General features: G+C 43.5%; 1 protein-coding gene across 1 annotated transcript; it reads right to left on the reverse strand.

Moving 5' to 3' along the window:
* Positions 1-1927: 1927 nt before the first annotated feature.
* Positions 1928-6904, reverse strand: barhl1b (BarH-like homeobox 1b). The gene is made up of 3 exons (XM_041059211.1): positions 6368-6904; positions 3563-3785; positions 1928-2228 (listed from the first exon to the last, which is right to left on the reverse strand). The coding sequence occupies exons 1-3, from the start codon at positions 6813-6815 to the stop codon at positions 1928-1930; spliced, it is 972 nt and encodes a 323-aa protein (XP_040915145.1). The 5' UTR covers positions 6816-6904.
* Between the last annotated feature and the right edge of the window lie 15108 nt (positions 6905-22012).

A 22012-nucleotide genomic window follows, 5' to 3' on the forward strand; every position in this document is an offset into this window, starting at 1 on the left:
CCTCTTTTGATTTGGTCCAATACAGGCTTTTTATTTTGGTGCCAAATTATAATGTTAAATTATTAAAATTTCTATGTTTTGCACCAAATTATTTTTGTTTTTTTGAGGGACATGTATATTTCAAGGCTATTTTAAGGAGCTAACGGTGCCATACTTTGCAGGACGCGTGTATTATGCACATAGCGCGTGGGCAAAATGATACAACAAACTAAAAATGTAATTCAACACAACACAACCACAAACTGCAGCTTCAAACTAAAGATGAACCAGAAGCAGAACAGCTGTCGCAGCTGTGCAGAGGTACAGGTTTCATTAGACTACGGTGTAGCTGCCATTTGACAGAAATCGATTTTAGAGAATAACCAGGGGGAATCCACGTGTTGATTCCAGCTGACACGCCTCGTGGCATTTCAGCTCCGCACTCACATACTCACGCAGCCACGCGATTAAATGAAAGACTTTTTTTTTTTTATTATTTCCACATTTATAAAAGTAATTCTCTTTTACATCAAATCCCCCCCTCGGTTTTTTCTGGCCAACCTTTGCTGTGAATTTCACCAAAAAAAAAATGAACTTCACGAAATGGGGAGAGAGTTTCGGGGAAGCTAGAGGGAAAAAAATAAATTAATCATAGTAAAAAAAAAATTATAAACGATCCAGGAAATATACAAGAACCACTCCACAAGTTTGATATCTGCAATATACATTTTCACCAAAGGAGAGTATAACAGTTAAGGGTTATCACGGCGTCATATGAAATAACATAAGTAATGCACAACGTCTGTTCAAATACATCTATAGCAAATCAACAGGCAGGTACACCTGGACGTGGACCCGTGTCCAATCGGTTTGTTTCTCGAAAAAATAAAAAATAAAATAAACACCACTGAGGTGATTGCCTCCCCCCATTTACCCCTTTGGGATAAAACTGCTTTTTTTTTTTTTTTTATAAATTACTTGACATTTTTACTCCGCTAAAACTTTCAACTAAGAACAAGAAAAAGACTTTATATAGATTTATTTCTTTCCGTAGCTCTCATGTTTGTGCCTACACGTGGGTCCAGGCAGGTAGTCCATCCCGTCTCAGGCAATATGTTTTTTTTTTTGTTTTTTTTTATTCTTACTCGTTCACCTGTATATTTTCTGATGGCTAATCTAGCCTATTATGTTAAACTGGATCACCGTGGTCTGAAAAAGACACACTAATAGATCAAACAAACAAACCAACAAAAAAGAAAAAGGTTTCTTTAAAATCAGTCTCTTTCGAATAAAATGCAAAATATTCTTATTTACAGGTTTATGACTGCTGATCATCTTGTTCTTCTCCGTGTAAAGAAAAATCAAGGACAAATTTACAAAGAAAAGAAAAAAGAAAATATTAAGTAATTGTTCCTTTGGGTCCCCTATCTAAATTATATTCAGATTACATGAAAAGATACTGGTTTCCGCGTTTGCCACTATCCATGAACGTCCTCATAATAATAATAATAATAATAATAATAATAATAATAATAATAATAATAATAATAATAATAATAGGGGGGTCTAATCGGCTTTGAACTGTAGGTCAAAGTGTCACCAGTTTTATCTGTTGTTGGGAAAAACACTGAAAATACTGAAACTGGGATCAAATAAATACATAACTTAGATACTCTGATATTGAAAAATAAATAAATTATAAATAAAGCTTATGCCCCCCTCCCCCACCAAAAAAAACAAGAAAAAAAAATCCTTCCACACAGACAGTTTGAGTTTCAGTCACAAAGCTCCGTCCTCAGGGTTCAGCCTAAATCGGGTTTATTTTTTGTACCATAAAAAGGCTGAGCAGTTTTTATCTTTTTCCGTCTCTGTTTTATTTCTTCTCGTGAGTCCCAGGCTGTAGCCATAGTCTGTGTTCAAGAAAAAAAAAGCGTGTGCAGGGGCCGGCTCACCGCTGCTGAGCTGGCCGGGGAAGCACGCCGGACATGGGCAGAGGAGGCGGCGGAGGCGGCGGCTCGCTGCCCCCCTGCAGGCCGTGCAGCAGGATCCGCGGGACCAGTGGTCTCTGCAGGGCCGGCGGGGGCGCCGAGGGGCCTCTGTACAGGTAAAGGGCCGCTCCGGGGTCCAGGTTGGACACCAGGCTTTGCGGGTAGAAGTACGGGGACGGGAACATCCTCTGCAGGGCAGAGTAGTTTCCAGCTTCCGCCAAAAGCTCGAGTCCCACCGCCGTCTGCCTCTTCCACTTTGTCCTGGATGAGATAAAAGACGCGGTTTTAACCTTAAACACGTGTATATATCCATAAATGTAGTGAGTGTGTCTGCATTTGAAACAACAAACTAACTCCCATCTGTTTACCTAGGGTCTAATTAGATGTCAGGAGTAGACTACATCTGTTTTTTTTTTTTTTTCTTTTTAAATCACCAAAATCTCCAACCTGCCACTTGTATTCGCACCCAGGGATGTCTGTTAGATTGCCAGTATGCACTCCATGCAGGTGAATAATTCATAATAAAGATAATTGAGTAGATATAGTGGTTTGTTTGAATTATTGATATGCACACATGCAACGATGCATTATTCATACTCCAAAGTGTTGTGTTTTTATATTTATTTATGTCATTTAGCTGCCTGAGAGTCAAAGCTGCAGACAAATAAATGCTGAAGCTAATTCAACCGAAAACTGCAGAAAACATGTTTTTACACTGACGAAGACGGTTTCTCTTACTACTGCATGGACCTGACTGTCTGCAGAGTCATTGTAGGCCTGTATTATTTACATCGGACACGACCTTCAAAAAAAAGTCATCTTGTTGTATGAAGATGCTAAAACAAAAGATTAAGAAACATCCCTGCTCTCCAAAAAATGTGATGGAAGGAAAAATGTTCCTCTATAATATGACATTTTTTTATGAAACTTAAAAATCTAAATTAAATCAAGGTTGTCGAAAAAAACAGTTTGGTGATTGGTGTTTCTATTAGCTAAAAGCTAAGGTATCAGATCAGTTCATCAGCTGTTAATCCATCATTTCTCCTGTAAATTTACTTGATGGATGTTATTTTAAAGTGCAAAAGTTAGACGTGATCAACAAATCAAATTGTTAATCGACTCATCAAATGACTTGAAATCAATCAGAAAATATTTTTTAAATAGATTAACTGTAGAAAACCATCAGTCTTCTGCTGGTAGTTTCGTGAATCTATTTGTTTGGTTGTTGTCCGATAATATTGTCGGACGTCTCTTTTGTGCTCTGGGAAACTGTGATGTGTTGTACTGCTTTCTGGCATTTTACAGACCAAAGGATTAATCAGTTAATCGAGTAAATAATGGGAGATTAATCGATAATTAGCAGGATGGTTAGCTGCAGTCCTGGCGGCAGTGACTCCAGTGTTAAGTAAACTCGTGACACCTTTGGGGTGATGGTGCAAGGAAAACATGGCGTCCCTGGGTCCATCTAGGCATGAGTCAGCCGTGAGAAACCAGATTAACCGCCCCCCCCCCCCCCCCCCCCCCCTTCCTCCTCCTCCTCCTCCTCCTCCTCCTCCTCCCCCCTCCCACTCAAGAAACAGTAGCAGCGTCTTTACCTCCGGTTCTGGTACCAGGTCTTGACCTGTGTGTCGGTGAGGTTGAGGGAGGCCGCCAGCTCCATGCGGTCCTGAACGCTCAGGTACTTCTGCCGCTCGAAGCTGCGCTCCAGCTGCGCCAGCTGGTGGTCCGTGAAGGCCGTCCGGGCCTTCCTGGGCTTCTTCAGCCGGACCTGAGGGCTGTCTCTACTGCTGGAGATCTCCCTGTCCCCTTCCTCTTTCACTAGAGGACAGAAACCGTGAACAGGAGTTAAAATCGGAGCCGAGGCCTCTCACACTGTCCGCGGTTTATTTCCAGCCGCGGGAATAAATCTGTGCAGCAGCATCACAGCCTGTGAATCAGACAGCTATCAGTGTCAACTCAGTAAATTTAAAACGGGAGATGTTGGGACCCCATAGCTGCTCTCTACTTTAAGTACTTTAATCAAAGATTTTATTTGAATCAGGAGAAAATCATAAAATATAAAATGAAGTCTGGTTGGATCAAGACAAAAGTGAATTTTAATAACTTCAGTGCAGCGTGTCCTGTGTGAGAGCTGCTATAAAAACAGGTTAATTGGCTGATTGGCCAAATTTAAAATAATAATAATAACAATAGAAAGACGTGCTCCTTCTGACAAACCATGTGTTTAATTCCACTTCTGAACACTGCGCGTAATTTGTCTTTAAATGTAATTTTGAAAAGTAGAGTAAATCTCTTTATTTCCTTTTTTATGTTTTTTTTTATTTTATTTTTTAACTTTTCTCCCAGGTTTTGAATTATTTTAAATCACTGGTTTAAACATCTTACCAGTGGTTCCAAATCACAGTTTGCTTAATGATTTGAATATTTATTGTTAAAATGTTTTTTTTTTAAATATATATCCATGTCTATTTTTTATCAGCATGCTGGGTTTTATATAACTGTGAATCCACATTTAAGAAGTAACCGTTTTCAGACTGCACAGTGTGAATCGCGGCGTTAGAAGCGGCGCCTATAGGCTTCATGGAGTCATTTGATTTGCTCTTAAATTGTTATGAAAAGCTCTTCCAATATTCGCCTTTCCAATCTGATATTTTTCTCGTCAGTAGACCCGCAGTCTTTGTTCTTTTTCTCCGTGGTGTCATGTCAGGGCGAGCATTGATATACACTCCTTCAATTCTCTTTAAAAAAAGAGACAAGAAAAGAAAATGGGGGGGGGGGGGGGGGGACGAGCGAGGCGAGAGATCCGGGTAGTTGAATAGTTGAGTCGTCTCAAGAAGCACAATAATCCGCCTAATTGAGCCACAAGGGAAGGACGAGCCTTTCAACCGCGACCACAGAAACTTCACAGGACCGTGGAAATGAGTGGAAATCAAGAGCCGGGCGGCCTTCCGCGGTTACAAATCTGATTAGCGCCGGGGACAAATTGCATCAAATCCCTGAAATATTATAGCAGGCGGATTCGTGGAAATCAAAGCTACCGTACAGGCGCTCTGTGGGCCCCGCGGCTTCTTCAATCAATCAGCGCGTCGATGAGGATCTCCATCCACACTGTGACACACGTGAGCGCGCGGGCGCGCGCGCTTGCACACACGCGCACGCGCGCACCGAATTTGTTGAGCAAATTGATGACGTGAAACCGTATCGATACCTGACAGGAAAAGTGAATTAAGAAATGATGTGCTTGTAAGTACATAAACTAATATAAATAAAATAAAAACTATCACTGCTAGTAATAATAATAATGATAATAATATTAATAATAATAATCTGAATTTTCAGGTGTATTAAATGAGATTTTAGTTATATATTTTCCCATGTAGCCTACAGCGGTCGTCTTCTTTCCAGGCACTGCTTCATTAAACTGTCAATGGAGGTGACATGTCTGTTATGGCTGACATGATTGGAAACAGAGAGGCCCTTGATGGTATTTATCTGGAGGCGACCCTGTCATCTCTCCCGTTCTTGCCTCCCTGACATCAACAGATGCTTTATGGATACTCTGCTAATGCAAAGCATGAACCGCACCGCGCGTGCGTGCGTACGTGTGTGCGTGCGTGCGTGCATGCAGCCCTTAGTTTTATTAAATGTAGTCAGTTCACAAATATGGGCTCATCAGCTTGTTACCGCGCAGGGCGACGAGCGGCAGGCTTTCACCACCGTGAGGTAGCAGCAGCTGATCGGCTCGATTTTTTGCCTCACTGGTGGCTTCCGGCGGCCTGCTACCAGTGAAATGTACTGTCAGTTTACTGAAAAAGATCATGTGGGTTTTACTGGGTTTCACGTTTTTACCAAATTATTCAAAAAGCTAGATTATTTTTTAGTAGGAAATAATAATTACACCTTTAAAAAATACCTATTTTATTTATATTTATATTTCTTTAGTTTTTTCTTTATTTCCCATAAAGCAAAATTCTCAAAATATATTTTGAATAGCAGTTTGAGCTTCATATAAAATGTAAGGTATTGTTGTTCCAGCCTCATGCACAACTACAGAATTTGTAGCATACCCGTCTATGACCCTTTTTTTTTTTTTATTTATTATTGAATCATTATTTAATGAGGTTTGTCCAAATTTTAAAAAATGTGTTTTAAAGACAGCGAGAGATGCACCTATACCAGACCAGCAGCAGCTGAACAGCATGCAAAAAAAAAAATGTCGGTCTAAAAATGTCAAATTTTCAACTGACATTTAATATAGATAAGTTGCTGTTGTTGTTTTTCCTACATGAGCCAGAAGTCCAGTATGGAACCAGGAGGCCAAATCAGTTTCACTTCCAGCCTCATCTCCAAAGCAGAACAGCTCCTTCACTGTATCGACAGACACAGTTTTCTATCCTTACCTTTATATTCACTGTCTGACGACGAGTTGCTGTGGATTTTCTCCATAAAGTCGTCCGCTATCTTCGAGGCCAGCCTCCCCGCCTCCTGAGTCGGCTGGCCATTGCTGGAGTAGGGCGCGCAGGCGGCCAGAGGTTTACAGTCCGCGAGAATATCTCTGATGAGGAACGACGAGGTCACGGTCCTCTGCTGCGACCCCGCCGATATCTGCGCGTGCTGGAGGTGCGGCGGCAGGCCGACGCCGTGACCTTGCCTCTGGGCCACCTCGTCCACGCACTCCCTCCTCGGCGACGGCGGCGACGAGCAGCCGCTCTCCACGTCTGATCTCGGGCTGAACTCCAGAGGCGAGCGGCACTCCCCCAGGCTGTCCCCTTTGGACACCGGACTTCCAGGCCTGTGGGACAGCAGCGAGTCGATGCCAAAACTGGACCCGTTGGCGGACGCCTCCATTGTCTTGATCGCGGCCTCCTCAAACTACCATTTGGTATTCGGGACAAGTTTTATTTTAGGGAGGAAAGGGGGGTTGGGGGGTATTTAAGTCTCAGTTGATCCAGAGAAAGAACCCCCCTCCCTGCACCAACGAAAATGTTTTTGGATAGGTTACAAATAAAGATAATTCATCCGCTGTTTCCAGTTTCCCAGCTGGTTCTTTATAGAGAAAAATATCTCCAGTCTAAGTTGCGTTTAAAACAATCGTCCATGCATCCGATTCTCTGGTTTTTGTCAAGTCTCAAAAAACGATGAGTCCTCCTGAAATCGATGCAGCCGCTGGAGTCACTAGCAATTCTTCTTCTTCTTTTTTTCTTTGCTTCCTTCAGGATCAACTCCTTCTGTTTTTGAGTTCACACAAACCTCGCCGGCTCTCTCTGAAATGCTCTCACCTACAGAACACCAAAAAAGCAGCAGGAAGGAGCAGCGCTGTTTCTGGAAATTGTGGAGCAACAGCGGAGCCGGTTTCTTCGGGGTGGAGGGCGGGGGGTAGAGACGCGTTTCAGCACCATGGACAGGTACAGCGCGTCAGACCTGAGAGAGCAGCGGAGGAAAATGTTGAGGGCAGCTCGTCATGTGGCCACACAGGCGACAGAGGAAAACTGTTCGCATTCTTCTAAGTGGAACAACCAAATCACATTAAAAAAAAAAAAAAAAAAAACAACAGGAAGCAGAGAGAGGGAGAGGGAGAGAGAGAGAGAGAAGAGTCCGAGAAGCTGTAGCAGGAAAAGAAAGCAGCAAAAGAGGAAGACGCGGAAGACGCGGGACGAAGCGATGCGCGGCGCAGGAGCGAGAAAAGAAGAGGTGAACTGGGTTAAATAGTCACAACTGGCAAGTAAAAGGACGAGATGTGATGGGGGTGGGAGGGAATCCCAAAAAATTGAACTTGAGGAAAAGTCAGGAGCTAGGTTTTAAGAGCGCCTCGTCCACGTGAGTCCCCTGTGACAAGCCTTCATTGGCTGAGGGGAGCTGGAAGTGGACCTCCCTACACGCCCACTCTCTCTGCCTCCCTCCCTCTCCTCTCTTCTCCTCTCCTCTCCTCCCTGGCTCATCCTCACTTTGATAAAAGAGACACTGAATTCATCAGGAGACTCAGATCCAACTGTTTACAGGCAATTTTCACACTGTTTGCTTTCATTACATCATTGATGAGGCTTATAATGGGGTTATTATGTGGAGCTGCTCGGCGTTTTTCTTCTCGACTCCTTTTCTTTGACTGGATTCGTTTCCCACCTTCACAGCTCCCCTCTCTACAGATTTCTCCTTTAACGTTTTAAGATTTTATTACTATCACCAATTTTTAACTTATGATTTATTGCTTTATCGAATTACCTGATTTAACATTATTTGCAGGTGTTTTGACTTTTAGAAATGCAGTGAGAAAACTGACTAAAGCGGATTTTAAAACGTATTATTATTATTATTATTATTATTATTATTATTATTATTATTATTATTATTATTATTATTATTATTTGGTGGTCTTTTTTTGTTTTTTGTTAAAATAATTTTTGTTTGTTACAGGCCTGTTCATTTTATTGTTGACCATTAGGACTATTTCACTCTGGCTTTTTGATTTTTTTTGTTGTTACACATTTGCCTTAATGTTTGTTCAACCTCGGGTCTAAAATCTTAACTTTTAATTCCCAAAACAGACACGTTATTTAGGATGTTGCCTTTCAAAATAAGAGAAATTAAGGATGGGGGAAAAAATATATTAAAACGAAGTCTGCCCATTGAACAGTCGCCATTAAAAGCATAATAAGGCTCTAATAGTTTGTGGTAATTATATACAATAGTCTGAGCAGCGTGACGCAAAACTCCAGGGCGCGTGATTTGCCATTGTGCGCACTTTTCACCTTAACATGCGTGAAATACCATTGTGCGCACTTTTAGCTCCTTCCTGAACAACAGTTTGCCCCGCGCGACGGCCTCGACAGCCCCTAATAATCTAACTAACCCCCTTCTCATCATCGTCAACACCCCCACACCTCCTCCTCCTCCTCCTCCACCCCCCCACCCCATGTGACCACCAGATTGGAGGCGCGCGTCGGTCTCAGACACCGGCAGGTTAGTGAATCCGCTCCCCGCTCCCATGGGGTCCCATCACGGCTGCAAGCTGTCACATATGAGGCAGGGACAACACAGATATAAGGCAACACACACCCACCCTGACTTAGCTGTTTCTTTCTCCTCTGCTGGTGCATGAAAAGGAGCAGTGGTTTGATGCTTTCTCTCACAGTTTTTTTTTGTCCTCCTCTCTTCTTCCTCGCTGTGCTGCGTGTCCACAGGCTCCAGTAATGTTGTAGTAAATAAATCATTAGGTGATTAAACTGACTTCTTCCTTTTTGCGATCATCACATGGCCTTTAAAACTTAGAGAAGCTTTCATTATTCTGATCAGTTTCTTAAAAGACCCGAGGACTGATTAATTTGATTTTAATTTTAACTGTTCATTAACCAAACTGCTGTGAGTTTATATCTTTATTTACCTGCACCTTTTTTTTGGGGGGGGGGGTGCGTAGGGAAAAATGAAGTGGATAAACAGATTAAAGTTTACAACTCTGCTCGCTGACAAGGCAACTAGTTAGTAGTTGAAAAATATTTTATAAAAATAAATAATTTGCACCACACCATAGCATATTTACTTACCAAACTGGGAAACTGTGTTTATTTTACATGAGATAGTCTATGGCTGTAACTAAGAATCTAAGGATTATTTTCTTAATAAGTTTTTTTTTATTTTTTTATTTTTTATTTTGGGGATAATCACGTAGTCTTTAAAACTATCAAACAGCACAGTCAAGACAAAGTTTGCAGAACCAAAGTTTTACATCTTCACATTGTTTGTTCTGACTGTCCAACAGTTCAAAATCCAAATATTTAAATATACTTTATTTTTCAGAAAAATAGAGAAGCTGCAACAAGAGAATCTTTATTATTTTTGCTTGTTGAAGAACTTGATTATCAAAAAGATAAGAGTTTCTGTACTTATATAGACTGAGTGAACAGGTTTATTAAAATGAAAAAATAAAATGACTTTAGAGACCTTTGATTAGTTTAGAAAGACTTTAAAGGCTGAGAAATTTCTTTTTGGCAGGAGACAGTGCAGCCAGGCAGCTAGACTGTAGCTCTGTGTGTGTGTGTGTGTGTGTGTGTGTGTGTGTGTGTGTGTGTGTGTGTGTGTGTGTGTGTGTGTGTGTGTGTGTGTGTGTGTGTGTGTGTGCTTAGTGTAGTGTAATGATCTGGCTCATGCTGCTGCTGATTTTGGACAAGTGTCCCTCTGGTCAAGCTTTTTTTTTCTCTCTCTCCTCTCCAGGAAGTGGTCAGAATTTGAGGGTCGGTGCAACTGTTACCACAGTGATGAAATACACACACACTCTCTCTCTCTCTCTCTCTCTCTCTCTCTCTCTCTCTCTCTCTCTCTCTCTCTCTCTCGCTCTCTCTCTCTCTCTCTCCCACACACACAACACACACACACACACACACACACACACACACACAGTGATGTTGTGGGAGGATGTTATTGATCCGTGTTAAAAAGAGGAAACAGGAATGTTTCCAGGAAATGATCAGTGCTTAGTGTGTTGCTGTCTCTTCACCTCTCTCTCTCCATCTGTTTTCATCAGATGGTTAAATAACACTTTATTATCGATCCACATTAAATAACCCCACACCTTTCACTCACTTTTTATTATTTATTTATTTATTTTACCAAAACAGAGTAGGCACCCTTGGGCCATTTCAAGAATCAAGTGCAGACTGTTATTTCCTCTGGCCAGTCAGCCTTACAGTTTAATTTAATTCTCAGTATTTATGACCAATATTTTATTCTGATTAAGTTACTGGTCTTTTGAATATTTGCAAAAGTATCAGTGGTATAAAACATAAAACAAGATAAACTGGCACCAGGTGCAGTATCATCGTAATGGTCCATACTGACCTGTCAGTGTTAATAATCTATCTGTGGACATGCATTATTGGAATTCTGTCCATAAGCTTTACTACTAATAATGCCTGCTGGGCCTCCTTAGCTTCCTGGGCTTTTGTGGGAATAAGAAAAAAAAAAGAAAAGAAAAGAAAACATTGTGCTACATTTTATTTACTCGCGCAATTGAGCTGGAATGTTAAATATACATTTAGATATGTTTTGTAAAAAATGTGTCGCCTTTGAATAAACTTTGGCATCTCTATCGTTTTGGAACATCGAGTAAAGCGTGTCTTTCGAGGGGGATGAATGTAAAAAGGTGACTCCTCTCGACAAACAAACAGCATTAAAAAAAAAAAAAAGAAAAGAAAAGAAAAAGGCACTTGCTCTGGAAGCTGGTGCTGCAGCCCGGACCAGTCAGGGATGCAAATGATGCACCTTAACGCCATCAGGTACTGGAGTTGACAGAAAATAATGAGAACCCGCTGAATCTTTTATAAGGTTAACACTCACATTTCCCAGTCAGCTGTCACACAAGAAAGAATTTAGCACATGCATGCGGGCGAAATGAACCTTCATCGTCTCATTAATGCTGACAGGGCCCTGGACCGGCAGCTCCCAGCGCCAGCGCCGCCACCACCTTCGTTTTGTGTCGGTAATTTGCAGCGGAGACAGACCCCCTTCTCCTGGAGAGAAACAGGAGAGGAGGAGGTAAAGGAAGGAGGAGGAGGAGGAGGGAGGGAGATGTTACAGAGGAGAGCAAGCAAGAGTGAGAGGGAAAGAGGGGAATGGTAGAGGATCGTGGAGTGAGTGCAGAAGAAAAGAGGGAGGGAAGGTGGGCTTGAAGGGGGGTGGTGGGGGGGTGGAAAGATGGCTAGCGCGGCAGGAGTCTGATTCTCCCCTAATTGGAAGCATTGGGCATTGTCAACGGAGGATTTTCAGCTGCTCACTGACAGGTAGAGCCGTCAGAATGATAGCCCACTTGTCAGCGCAAAAGACCAATAAAAACAAACCACTTTTGATTTAATTGGAGGCCTAACCATGGAGTGTGTGTGTGAGGTAGAAGGTGTGTGTTTGTGTGTGTGTTGCCTGCAGGGCCAGCACCACGGGGAGGTGGGAGGAGGTATGAGGATGAGTGGGGGGCATTTGTGTCTGTGTGTGTGAAGGAAATCATCACTCCAGCCATCAATGTGCTCGCCCTGCCTCCATCTTTGCCATCACTCCTCATCCTCCCTCTCATCCAGCAGCTTTGGGAGGGGGGCTGAGGGTGAGTGGTCACCGGCCCCCTGTGGTGAGAGGGTTTCAGGAGAGGCAGGTTTTGATTCTGTCCCAGGAGGCCTTCCTGAGCAGCAACATCAGAGCAAAAAAAAAAAAAAAAAGTTCCTCCATCTTCTTCAGGAGGGGAAGAAGGGGAAGGCCCCTTCTTCCCCTCCTCCTCCTCCTTCTTCTTCTTCTTCTTCTTCTTCTTCCATCAACAGACGTGGACTCTGGCTGCAGAGGCCCACCTTAAAAACAGGATGAGCAATGTTTGACATTTCTTGTGCTCCTCTGTGCGACTGGAGGAAACACTGAATCATAAACTTTTCTCTCTGTGAGACCAAATGTCACAGTGAGGTGACTTCATGTGTCTGTGGTTTGTGCTTGTTAAAGATGTTTCTGAAGGATGTGAAAACAGTTTATCAAATATGAATCTTTTCATATCGTTTACCAGTTTTTTGTGCTGATTACAAGTGTGTGTGTGTGTGTGTGTGTGGGGGGGGGGGGGGGTGTAGGTTAACTTATTGCTGTAGTTTTTAAGGGCCCACGAAGGAACAGTTTTGTCGGTTTGGTGCGGAAGAGCTTGATCATCCTGCACAGACCCCCTGACCTCACCCCCACCCAACGCTTTAGGGATGAACTGGAACACCAACCAGACTTCATCCCTCTGTATCAGTGCTGCACTCAATTAATGGCTTTGTGACCAAATGGCAGCAAATCCCTGCAGCCACATCCCAAAATTTTGTGGAAAGTCTTCCCACATTACTGGAAGCTGTTATAGCGGCAGATTGTTTTGGAGTAAGACATTCGACAAACGTGTGGATGTAATGTTCAGGTGTCCACATATTTTTGGCCTTGTAGGGTGTTTCCTCTGACACTTATTTGGATAAATTATTACCTTAATATTTTGCTCTTTGCTCCTTACTTCTCGATAGGAGATAAACGATTGGGGCAGTAAATGATTTGTTCTACTCTAGAGTAGAGTCCATGTGCTTTGGATCTGGATCCAGAAGAACTGACAGACCTGACCCCAGACCAGTCTCACCTGACAGTTCTGTAGCTCATTAACTCTCCAGATCTGGATTCCCATGGGGGAATCACTTACACCTTAGTAAATATTTGCATTCATGGTGCTGTAATGTGTTTGGATTGATGTGTCAACCAACCATGTGATATTGAAACATCTCCATCTGTTAATGAAACTGCTGATCGGTGGATGTAAAGCAGAGTGATCCCAGTTATTTTATGTTCTCCACCACTGGTCACTCAGCAGTTTAACATGGGTGATTACGTCGTCCCATTTACTGTACATTAGACGCGGAGGCAAAGTTACCTTAAACTAAAACTGTTAGTAGCAGCCCACACTTTCACTATGCAGTAATTATAAAACTTGCGGATGTGTTGAACCTTAACGCACAATCAGACTGTAGGTCCAATGCATACATCTGAATATGAACCCAAGCCCGCCCGTCCTGTGCTGTCGGCCCGGCGTGCATGCGTCCCCTTGCAGCCCAGTGTTTTATTATTCTTGACAGAGTTCAACAAACACATCTGGTCAGAGGATAAGAGGGGATGGAGGGATGGTGCCAAGAGGCGGAGAGGTGAGTGAGGAGCCAATGGAGAGGGGTGTGGGGAGGCGGAGGACGAGGACCTACAACCATCCATCATAACCGTCCCTCATGAGGAGTGCCAGCTCCTTCAAACTAAGGCCAACCCTACTTTCCCTGACCTTTAACCCTGCTGGGGCTAAACTGTGAAGTCCATTAGAGCTATGAGATGGAGGGGGTGTGGCTTTAAGTGATTTTAATTAGTTTATTTAGTGTTGATTGTTGATGTTTAAGTCAGTTGTTGGGCTTCAGCTGAGTATTTTAGTTACAGCTCAGTTGTACAGATGTCTAAAAACAACATAATGATTGGCTGCTGTGTGAATTATGACTCTTGTCTGTCAGGACCAAAGGTGGAAGTATCATGACGGTGTTATACGGCCATGAATATTCCTGAGGAGGAGGTGGATGGATGGATTGTCAGAGTGTGTGATGACCTGTGATCATGGGAGGCCACTGTTTGTTTCCTGTTTGCTTCCAACAGTCAACACTGGTTTTCACTTTAACCTAGAAATGGTTCTTTTTAACCGTAATGATAAAGCTTCTCTAATTCTGACAAAGTAATGATTTTAACCCAAACCATGAGTTTCCCCAACACTGTGATGACTTTTTTTTAGTATTGAGTAATAAAAGTGATCATTGAAATTCACTAATTGCTACTAATTACACTAATTACATAACAATTACTAATTCTAGTAACGCCATGTTACTCCAACGGTTTGGGGGTCAGTCTGTTTGCAGTCTTACCAGGAGTTGGAAGGAGAGTTTATATTAATTCTCTGTTCATTCAGACCACTGGGAAATGTGTTAGCCAGGCAGGAGACATGTAGGATAGTGGTTTGACACACAAACACAAAGTTTGCCAAAATAGAATATGGTCTAGATTGTAAAATTGTGATTTAATCAAGCAATATCTTGTCTGCCAACTTTTGGTACTTGAGAACAGGGCTGCAAGTAAAGAATATATCCTTAACCAATTAATCTGTTGAATGTGACTTAGATTAATTAAATTAAATCTATAAAATCAGAAAATAGTGAAAATTAGCAGAGTCTTCAAATTGCTTGTTTTGTCAAAAGAAAATGAGTCAAAATCTCTCAAATGACAAAGATATGAAACAAGCAGCAGTTAGAAGCTGGATCCAGTAAATGTTTCACATGTTTGGCTTCATAATTGACTTGTATTAATCCTTTTTTTTTTTTTTGATTGACCAATAGTTAGCAGGCCAAGGTGTCTGTTTTTGAGGTGAAGCAGATTCTTGTACAACATTCATGGTGCATTTCAGCAGCCAAACAGTCGTTTTCCCCTGCAAGGTGTCAGAGTTCAATGTTAACCTGTCATGTAGACCCCCGCCCTCCCCAACCTCCACCCCCTGAGTGATGGTGTACTGGTGGGTTCACATTGGGAAGGGGGTCCCCTACAGCTGCCACAGGGAGACGCACAGAAGCTGGTGGACAGTGTGGAGACTTCCCCTTCAGGTCCTGTACCTCCGCTGGGGGTGGGAGCATGGGGGCACAGGGTACAGGTTCGACCCTCTACCCTCTACCCCGGTAGGGTAGACAGAGACCCCTGGCCATCTTCCTCCTTGTAGGAAGGTGGGGGTGTTGGAGAGGCCGAGCTAATGTCCATGAACCACATTGTGAGTGTCACTCAGGACACAAGCACACAGACAAATACACACACAATATACAAGAGTAATTGAACATCTGTCCTCGTCTAAGAGATAAGATGTATTTTTCCCAATTAATCTGTGTTTTTTTTTTTGTTTTTTGTTTTTTGATACATCAGTTGTTTATAAAAATTTCCAGGGCCCAAAGTGACATCTTCAGATTTCATCAGTCAAAAAATCCAAAGTTATTCAAGAGATTTAAACACTAGAAAAACAGTAAATCCTCACTTTTGAGAAGCTGGAACAAGAGAATATTTGTAATTTTTGCTCAGTTCTGAAAATAGTTTCTGATTGATTTCCTTTTGATCAACTAATCAATTGACTAATTGTTTCAGTTTTACTCATCCTGAGTATTTGAATAGAATGATAAGGCGGCAAGATGATAACACAGTGATATAATTTTGTAAAATTCAGTTGTCCAAATTAAATATTCTAGGCAAAAAAAACATAAAAAACAAAAACAAAAAAAGTTGCTGAAGTTTTATTTTTACATGTGTAAAGAGTTGCTGCATTATGTATGTGTATGTATAACAATACTGGAGAAGTTCTCTTATAATATGAAGACACTGATTTGGTCCTGCTCTGCTTCCTGTCCTGAATTTCTTCTGATGTATTCAGTGTTTATTGTTAATTGCGTTTCCATGTCTGCAGCATAGAACTGTTTCTAGTTGCATGTTCTAATTCTCATATTAAACATAAACCTAGGCTGGGGGAAAAAAAAAAGACAGGCCCTGTTCTAGTTTTGTCACACACACACACACACACACACACTAGGTGGATCATGGCAGGGGGGCACCAGTGTTCATCCTGGCCTTAAACTCCCTGCTTCCTAATTTGGCCAATATGCAGGTAATATGTGGGGTCGCAACATCTCAATTATCACACCTCCTGTCAGCGGCTCCCAATCCTCTGCTCGCCGCTACCTTCCCCTCCAACGTGCCTTCACCCCCCAACCCTCACCCCTCCCGCCGTGACTTTTATTGCTTCATTAGTATGCTCCACATGCTCCGGCGCACACCCACGCTCCGCGAGCCTTCAAACCCTAACAACTTTTGGCAGATCAGTGCGTGATGAGGGGATGATGAGGGAGTCTTTCTACTAAAAGCCCACCTACCTGGAGCTGTGGCCCATTTTTTTTTTTTTTGTCCAAGTGTGCACCCAACCTGGTGATGCTGAAAGTAGGGGAAACAGCTGGGTGAGCTGGTGTGAAGTGTTTTCTGTTTGTCACATTTGAAAACACACAGCGGATGAGATGACCTGCATACGGCTGGATATTATTGAAGTCTTTTAATACATCGCCAGTACTGCCTTTAGTTTGAGTTTGAATATGTTTCTCTACAAAACTCTTCTTCACTTTGCAAAAATATTAACTGGCTCACATTTTAAGTCACAGTGAAGATGACAAAACTTCTGGAAATGCCAGTTTTTTAGGCCGAATTTTTAGGAAAAATGTGTATAGAATTGTACATCTGAGGTTTGAATAATTGACTGAATATTTAATTTTGGTTGGTACACAAAAAGTATTGTGGTTCAGTACTCGTCCTTGCACCTGCCACAGTTAACACCTGACACGGATCACTCACCTTGGCCAGCTTTCTTGAGCACCTGCTCTCTTGCAGCAGCGTTTGCTGCAGTGTAAGCACGTTATATTTCCTGTCACAACCATCCATCCTACAGCTAAGCAGGTATGTCCAAGGTGTGTTTAGAGAACACGCGTGCAGGTGTGTGTGTTGGTATTGGTGGTGGTGGTGGTGGTGATGGGGGTGCTCATCGTGGAGAATAAGAGAATAAGACCCCAGAAAATGCTCATTAGAGTTGACCTTGGCACTTGGAGCCGGCGTTTGATGGATCGGGTACAGGGCCAAACAAGACCCTGGGGAGCCATGATCTTATCTCTTATTGTACACACACAGTCACACCCCCCCCCACCGCTGACCCTGCCCCCCTCTCTCCCCACTCACTCACACTCCTCTGCTCTACACGCATCAGAGGCAGAATAAATCTGTGTCTGACACCACAGAAAAAAAAGAGGGGAGAGGAGGTGGGGAGGCCTGAGGGAGTAAAGGAGAGAGAAGGTAGAGCTTGAAGAGAAGTGGGGGGAGAGAAGGGGCGGGGGGTGGGGGTGGGGGGGGTTACGGGTGACAGGAGGAGAGAAAAAACACACAGAGGGCCGAGGAAAAACCAATAGCTCACTGAGGTGTCATTACCTACATAAGTCAGATGAGTGTGTGTGTGTTTAAAAGAGAAAAAAAAAAATCTGCGAGGCACGTGAAGCGTTAAAGGGAAACTGAGGAAACTGGCTGAGTGGGGGAGGAAGGAGGGGAAGAGGGGTGAGGATCAGTGGATGATGAGTCTGAGATGAAAGATGAGACTCTCAGGTGTCTCTGTATCGCGCTCACGGTTTGTTCTGTTCCTCTTACCTGTCCTTCTTCTCGATGGCACACATGTATAGAGACAAACACACACACACAAACACTCGCACGCACACAGACAGTATTGCCACCACCACCCTCATGTCTCCCCTATCTGCTCCCAACCAGGGGACACACCAAACACACAAAGAGACATGAGGCAACATCCACCTCCAGGATAGCAAAGTTTCTCCCCCACCACCCAGCATCCCCATATTCACAGGGGTAGCATCACAGGCTTGTGGGCTCTTTGTGTTTCTCTTCTTCTGCTGCTGCGCTACGGGGAGAAAGTGACACTCTGAAGTCTTAATTGAGGTTTACCCGGTGTTTTTTCCTCAGTGTTGTTGTGCGTTAAAGTGTGGTTAAACTTTATAATCAAGCCTACAGGGTTTACAGTGTGAAGCACAGAAAGCGGGGAGCGTGTGATGACATTACAAACACAGTTGTTTACTGGGCTGCTAGCAGCAGCAGCAGCTAGCTCGCTACCTGCATCTACAGAACAACAACAACAAAACTATGCCACATTCTCGCTGTCAGTCAACAGCCCTCTAAACAAACCTCTGAGTGTTCCCAGAAAAGGAATATGAGTAGAATGCAACTATTTACTGAATGTTTGAATGGCTCCCTCTATTTTGTCTTTGCACTCTGTCCCCCCACCTCGCTCCTGTCTGTCAGTCTGTCTGTGCAGAGATCTGGGAGGGACTGAGAGACTGATGTCTCAGCTCCTCCAGGATCCCACCAGGAACGCCTTTTGACAGTTGCAGGAGCAGCAGGATACAGCGCAAAGATGTTGCTGTAATTACACCTGGTTGCGTCATGAAAAAGTAATAATTTGCTGTCAAGGACGTCAAGGTGTCAGCGTTCGGCAGGAGTTGATAAGGTATTGACTGCCTCCAGAGTGCTCACTCACTCACTCTCACTCATACTCCTTTATAAAGTTGACTCCCAGAGAAAGAGGGAGACAGCAGAGGTTGGGGAACAGGGGAGAGAAAGAGGGAAGTGAAAGAGAAGGGGAGGGGGATAAAAAGGACGAAAGGAGAGAAATGAGTGACGAAAAATAGGCTAAAGACAGTCGATCTGCATGCTCGGAGCTTTGAGACATTAATTGCACTCTATTTGCCACTTCGAAAACCCCGTTCATTTATAATACATGCACAGATTGCGTTAAATTATACATAAGCGATCAACAGGCTAAAGCAGTGTGGCGTGCTCCCTGTAAGTTGAATAATACACAATTACCACCTGGCTCACTCCTCTATTCACTTTGATTACTGTCACACGGGTCGTGACTGGCCACTGATTGACACTCACAGGCACGAAAAAAAAAAAAAAGAGGAAAAAAGCCCTGACTTCTTGTTGCGGGGTGGACCCTGCCAATCCCGGCAAACCTTAGAGTAAGCACAAAGCCTCATGGGAAGGACAGACCTCCTCTGCTGAACACGAACTGTCTGGTGAGCGTTGGTGTTCCTTTGTGTGGTGGTGGAGTTGGGGTCAAGGCCCTGAAATCAAACAGGGGAGAATGTAGCACATGACAAGGGCACAAATGAGTTCACAAACGTAAAAACACTTGGTGTGTGATATATAAAAAATTCTCAGTCATCAGATCCAGCTGCTGCCAGTTGTTCCCAAGAAGATTTTTAAAGCATGTTTGATATTTTCAGGTGCTGTCTGCACCAGTGACATCACTTGCATGTCGCTCGAAGGAGTGATGCTGGTAAATAAACAATTTTACCTGCGGTTAGTATTGTTTTACAAAGTTCACTCACCTCTCATTCCCTCTGCAGGCCATGTAGTCCTACATGCCTCTCTGTCCGAGATCTAACTCAAATTCTGTGCATTGTTCCCTCCTATTTTTTGGCCCTTTCAGTCCACATTTCACTGCATATAAACCGTACAAGCTGTCACTGCTCATCCATGTTTGTTTTGGTACAAGAACACACAGCGGTTGGTGTTCTTGACTTGAGGGGTCATCCACCGCCAGCAATCCAGTTGTTACTGATCAGCCATTCAGTGTTTATGCTCCTTCCTGACTGTCAAAGACTCAAAAAAAAAAAAAAAAACTGTGCAAGTTTTGTGGAAACAGTCTTTGTTTGTGGTTTATCCAGTCTTTGCAGGTTTCAGCTAGTCTTCTAGCTTTACCCTGGCGATGTCAGCCTGTAGTCTTCGGCTTGTAGAATAAAAAAAACAAGGGTAGAGGCAAAAACTAAAGAGGAACTGAACCACATTGGAGAAAGCACATCAGATTTACTATAGCTGAACAGCCAGTCCCAGAGCACCTCACCTTATGCGCAGACATTTGCAAGTGAATCCTAAATTGCCACCGATTCCTCATTGGAAATAATAATATTAGTTGAGAAACACTCTTAGCACGCAGCCTTGCCTCACGCAACTTACGGTCTTTTGCCTTTGCCTGTTGCATAAGTATTTTTTTTTTGTTTTTCTGTGGTGTTTTGTGACAGTGCAGCCTGCCACTGATGGCTGACCCTGAAATAAAGCAGCGAGCTGTTATTGAAATTCAGTGACGTTTGAACGATTTGATTTGGGGGGAGGTCACAGTGCATCTCTGCATGCGAGGTCACCGCTCACCTCCAGTGTGGATTTGGCTGCCGGTAACGGCTGACTAAAGCCAACGGTGCTGGACACACCACAAAAACTGTGGTGACGGCTAGCCACATTCGCTCAGTGGTACTCAACCTGTGACTGTCGGTTAGATATGTGAGGGATACTCGAACAGCAGTCGTTAACAGGTGCTGGTATGCCGGCTATACTACAGGCATCAAATCTGCTTTCCTTTATTTACAGGACAATCTCTCTCTCTCTTTCTCTAACCGGTATTCCACCCAGCTGATCTCTGGCCTGCTGCTCCATCTTTGATCAGAGAAAGGTGTTCTGAAGTGGGATGAAGCCCCAGGCTCGAGCTTTGATATCCAGCGTCCCTCGTCTTCTCTCTTCTTGATGTCGTCCAGCCATTTCACCGTCACAGGGAGCTAAACACGGATTGGTGATGGCATGTTTGACAGCTATAGCATCCTACACAGCATTTCACATGTGTGCAAAGAAAAAACACCTGCTCCGGTCTTTGCCTCATGCCTCTTGAATGCTCCGCCCCAGCTTAGTATAAGGGGAATGCCCTGTGCTTCAAAGCTGGGGTGACGTAAGCTAAAAGCTCTTTCTGAGTGTAAAGCAAAAGCCACCAATACAGCAATTCAGTGGTTATCTGTCCTCATTGTTGCTTAATGAACCGTCAATGGAGCTGCTCGGAGCAGCTTATAGACTTCTCATTGTTGCACAGGGGCTCCCAGGGTTGATAGATTCAGCATTAAGGGTCAGGATTTATGGAGCTAGAGGCACAATCCTTCGGATATTTCCCAGAGATCTAAAAGCTGGTTAATCAGCTCTCCCTTCATGATCTCCCTGTCTGTTCATCTTCCCATGGACGAGTTCTATCAGTCTTTTTACCACCAACCTCCTCGCGCTTTCTGTGCCTTTCTTCTGCCATGTTTGTGTTTGGGATTTGCCCAAGTGGCCCCCAGATCAGTTGACCTGACCCCAGCTTGGCAGAGAATGGTTTGGGTCTTAGCTGCAGCCTCTCTTACATTTTAATCACAGCTCTCTGGCTTTCTTTCACTGCCACACACACAGAGACGCACACTGAACTTTTTTTTCTCTCTTTTTCACGAGGTAAAATTATCAGCACAGTAGATGTTATGATGGTTCTCTTTAACCTGTACTTTTAAACTGCGGTGAAGATAAACTCATCTCTTGCAGCGTCTCCTGTAATTAAGCCCGCTGTCTTTATTTTCACTTGGATCACCTTGCATTAAAAATTTCCCCCTGGATATCAAGTCTCCCCCCACCACCCCCCTTCCCTCCCTCTTTCCAGCTGCCTCCCCCTTCCTGTGCAGTTTGTCAGCTGAAGTGATTGCCTCCCTCTCTCGCCCCCTCAGTGGCATTTAGCTATTCTCATTTGCATGTACATGCCCTCGCTGTGCGGCCCGTGGGCTGGCGAGATTGATCAACAATGCCACGCCGTGTTTTATTACATGTCAGTCGGAAGGCTGGTTACCAAACGCCATGGGCACACATGTGTGTGAGCACACGCGAGTGTGTACGATGGTGGGTAAACATGTTGCATGACGCACGCGCGACGGGTAAAGGCTCACAAACAAAACACACACACAGAGCTTGCATGTCACCTCCAGATTCTGACACTTTACAAGCATATGTGCATACGTACACACTCGAGACCTGGTTACAAAGGTAGTGAAAACACACACACACGCATCATCTTG

The sequence above is a fragment of the Toxotes jaculatrix genome, chromosome 16 (assembly GCF_017976425.1).
Source record: "Toxotes jaculatrix isolate fToxJac2 chromosome 16, fToxJac2.pri, whole genome shotgun sequence".
Classification (NCBI taxonomy): domain Eukaryota; kingdom Metazoa; phylum Chordata; class Actinopteri; family Toxotidae; genus Toxotes; species Toxotes jaculatrix.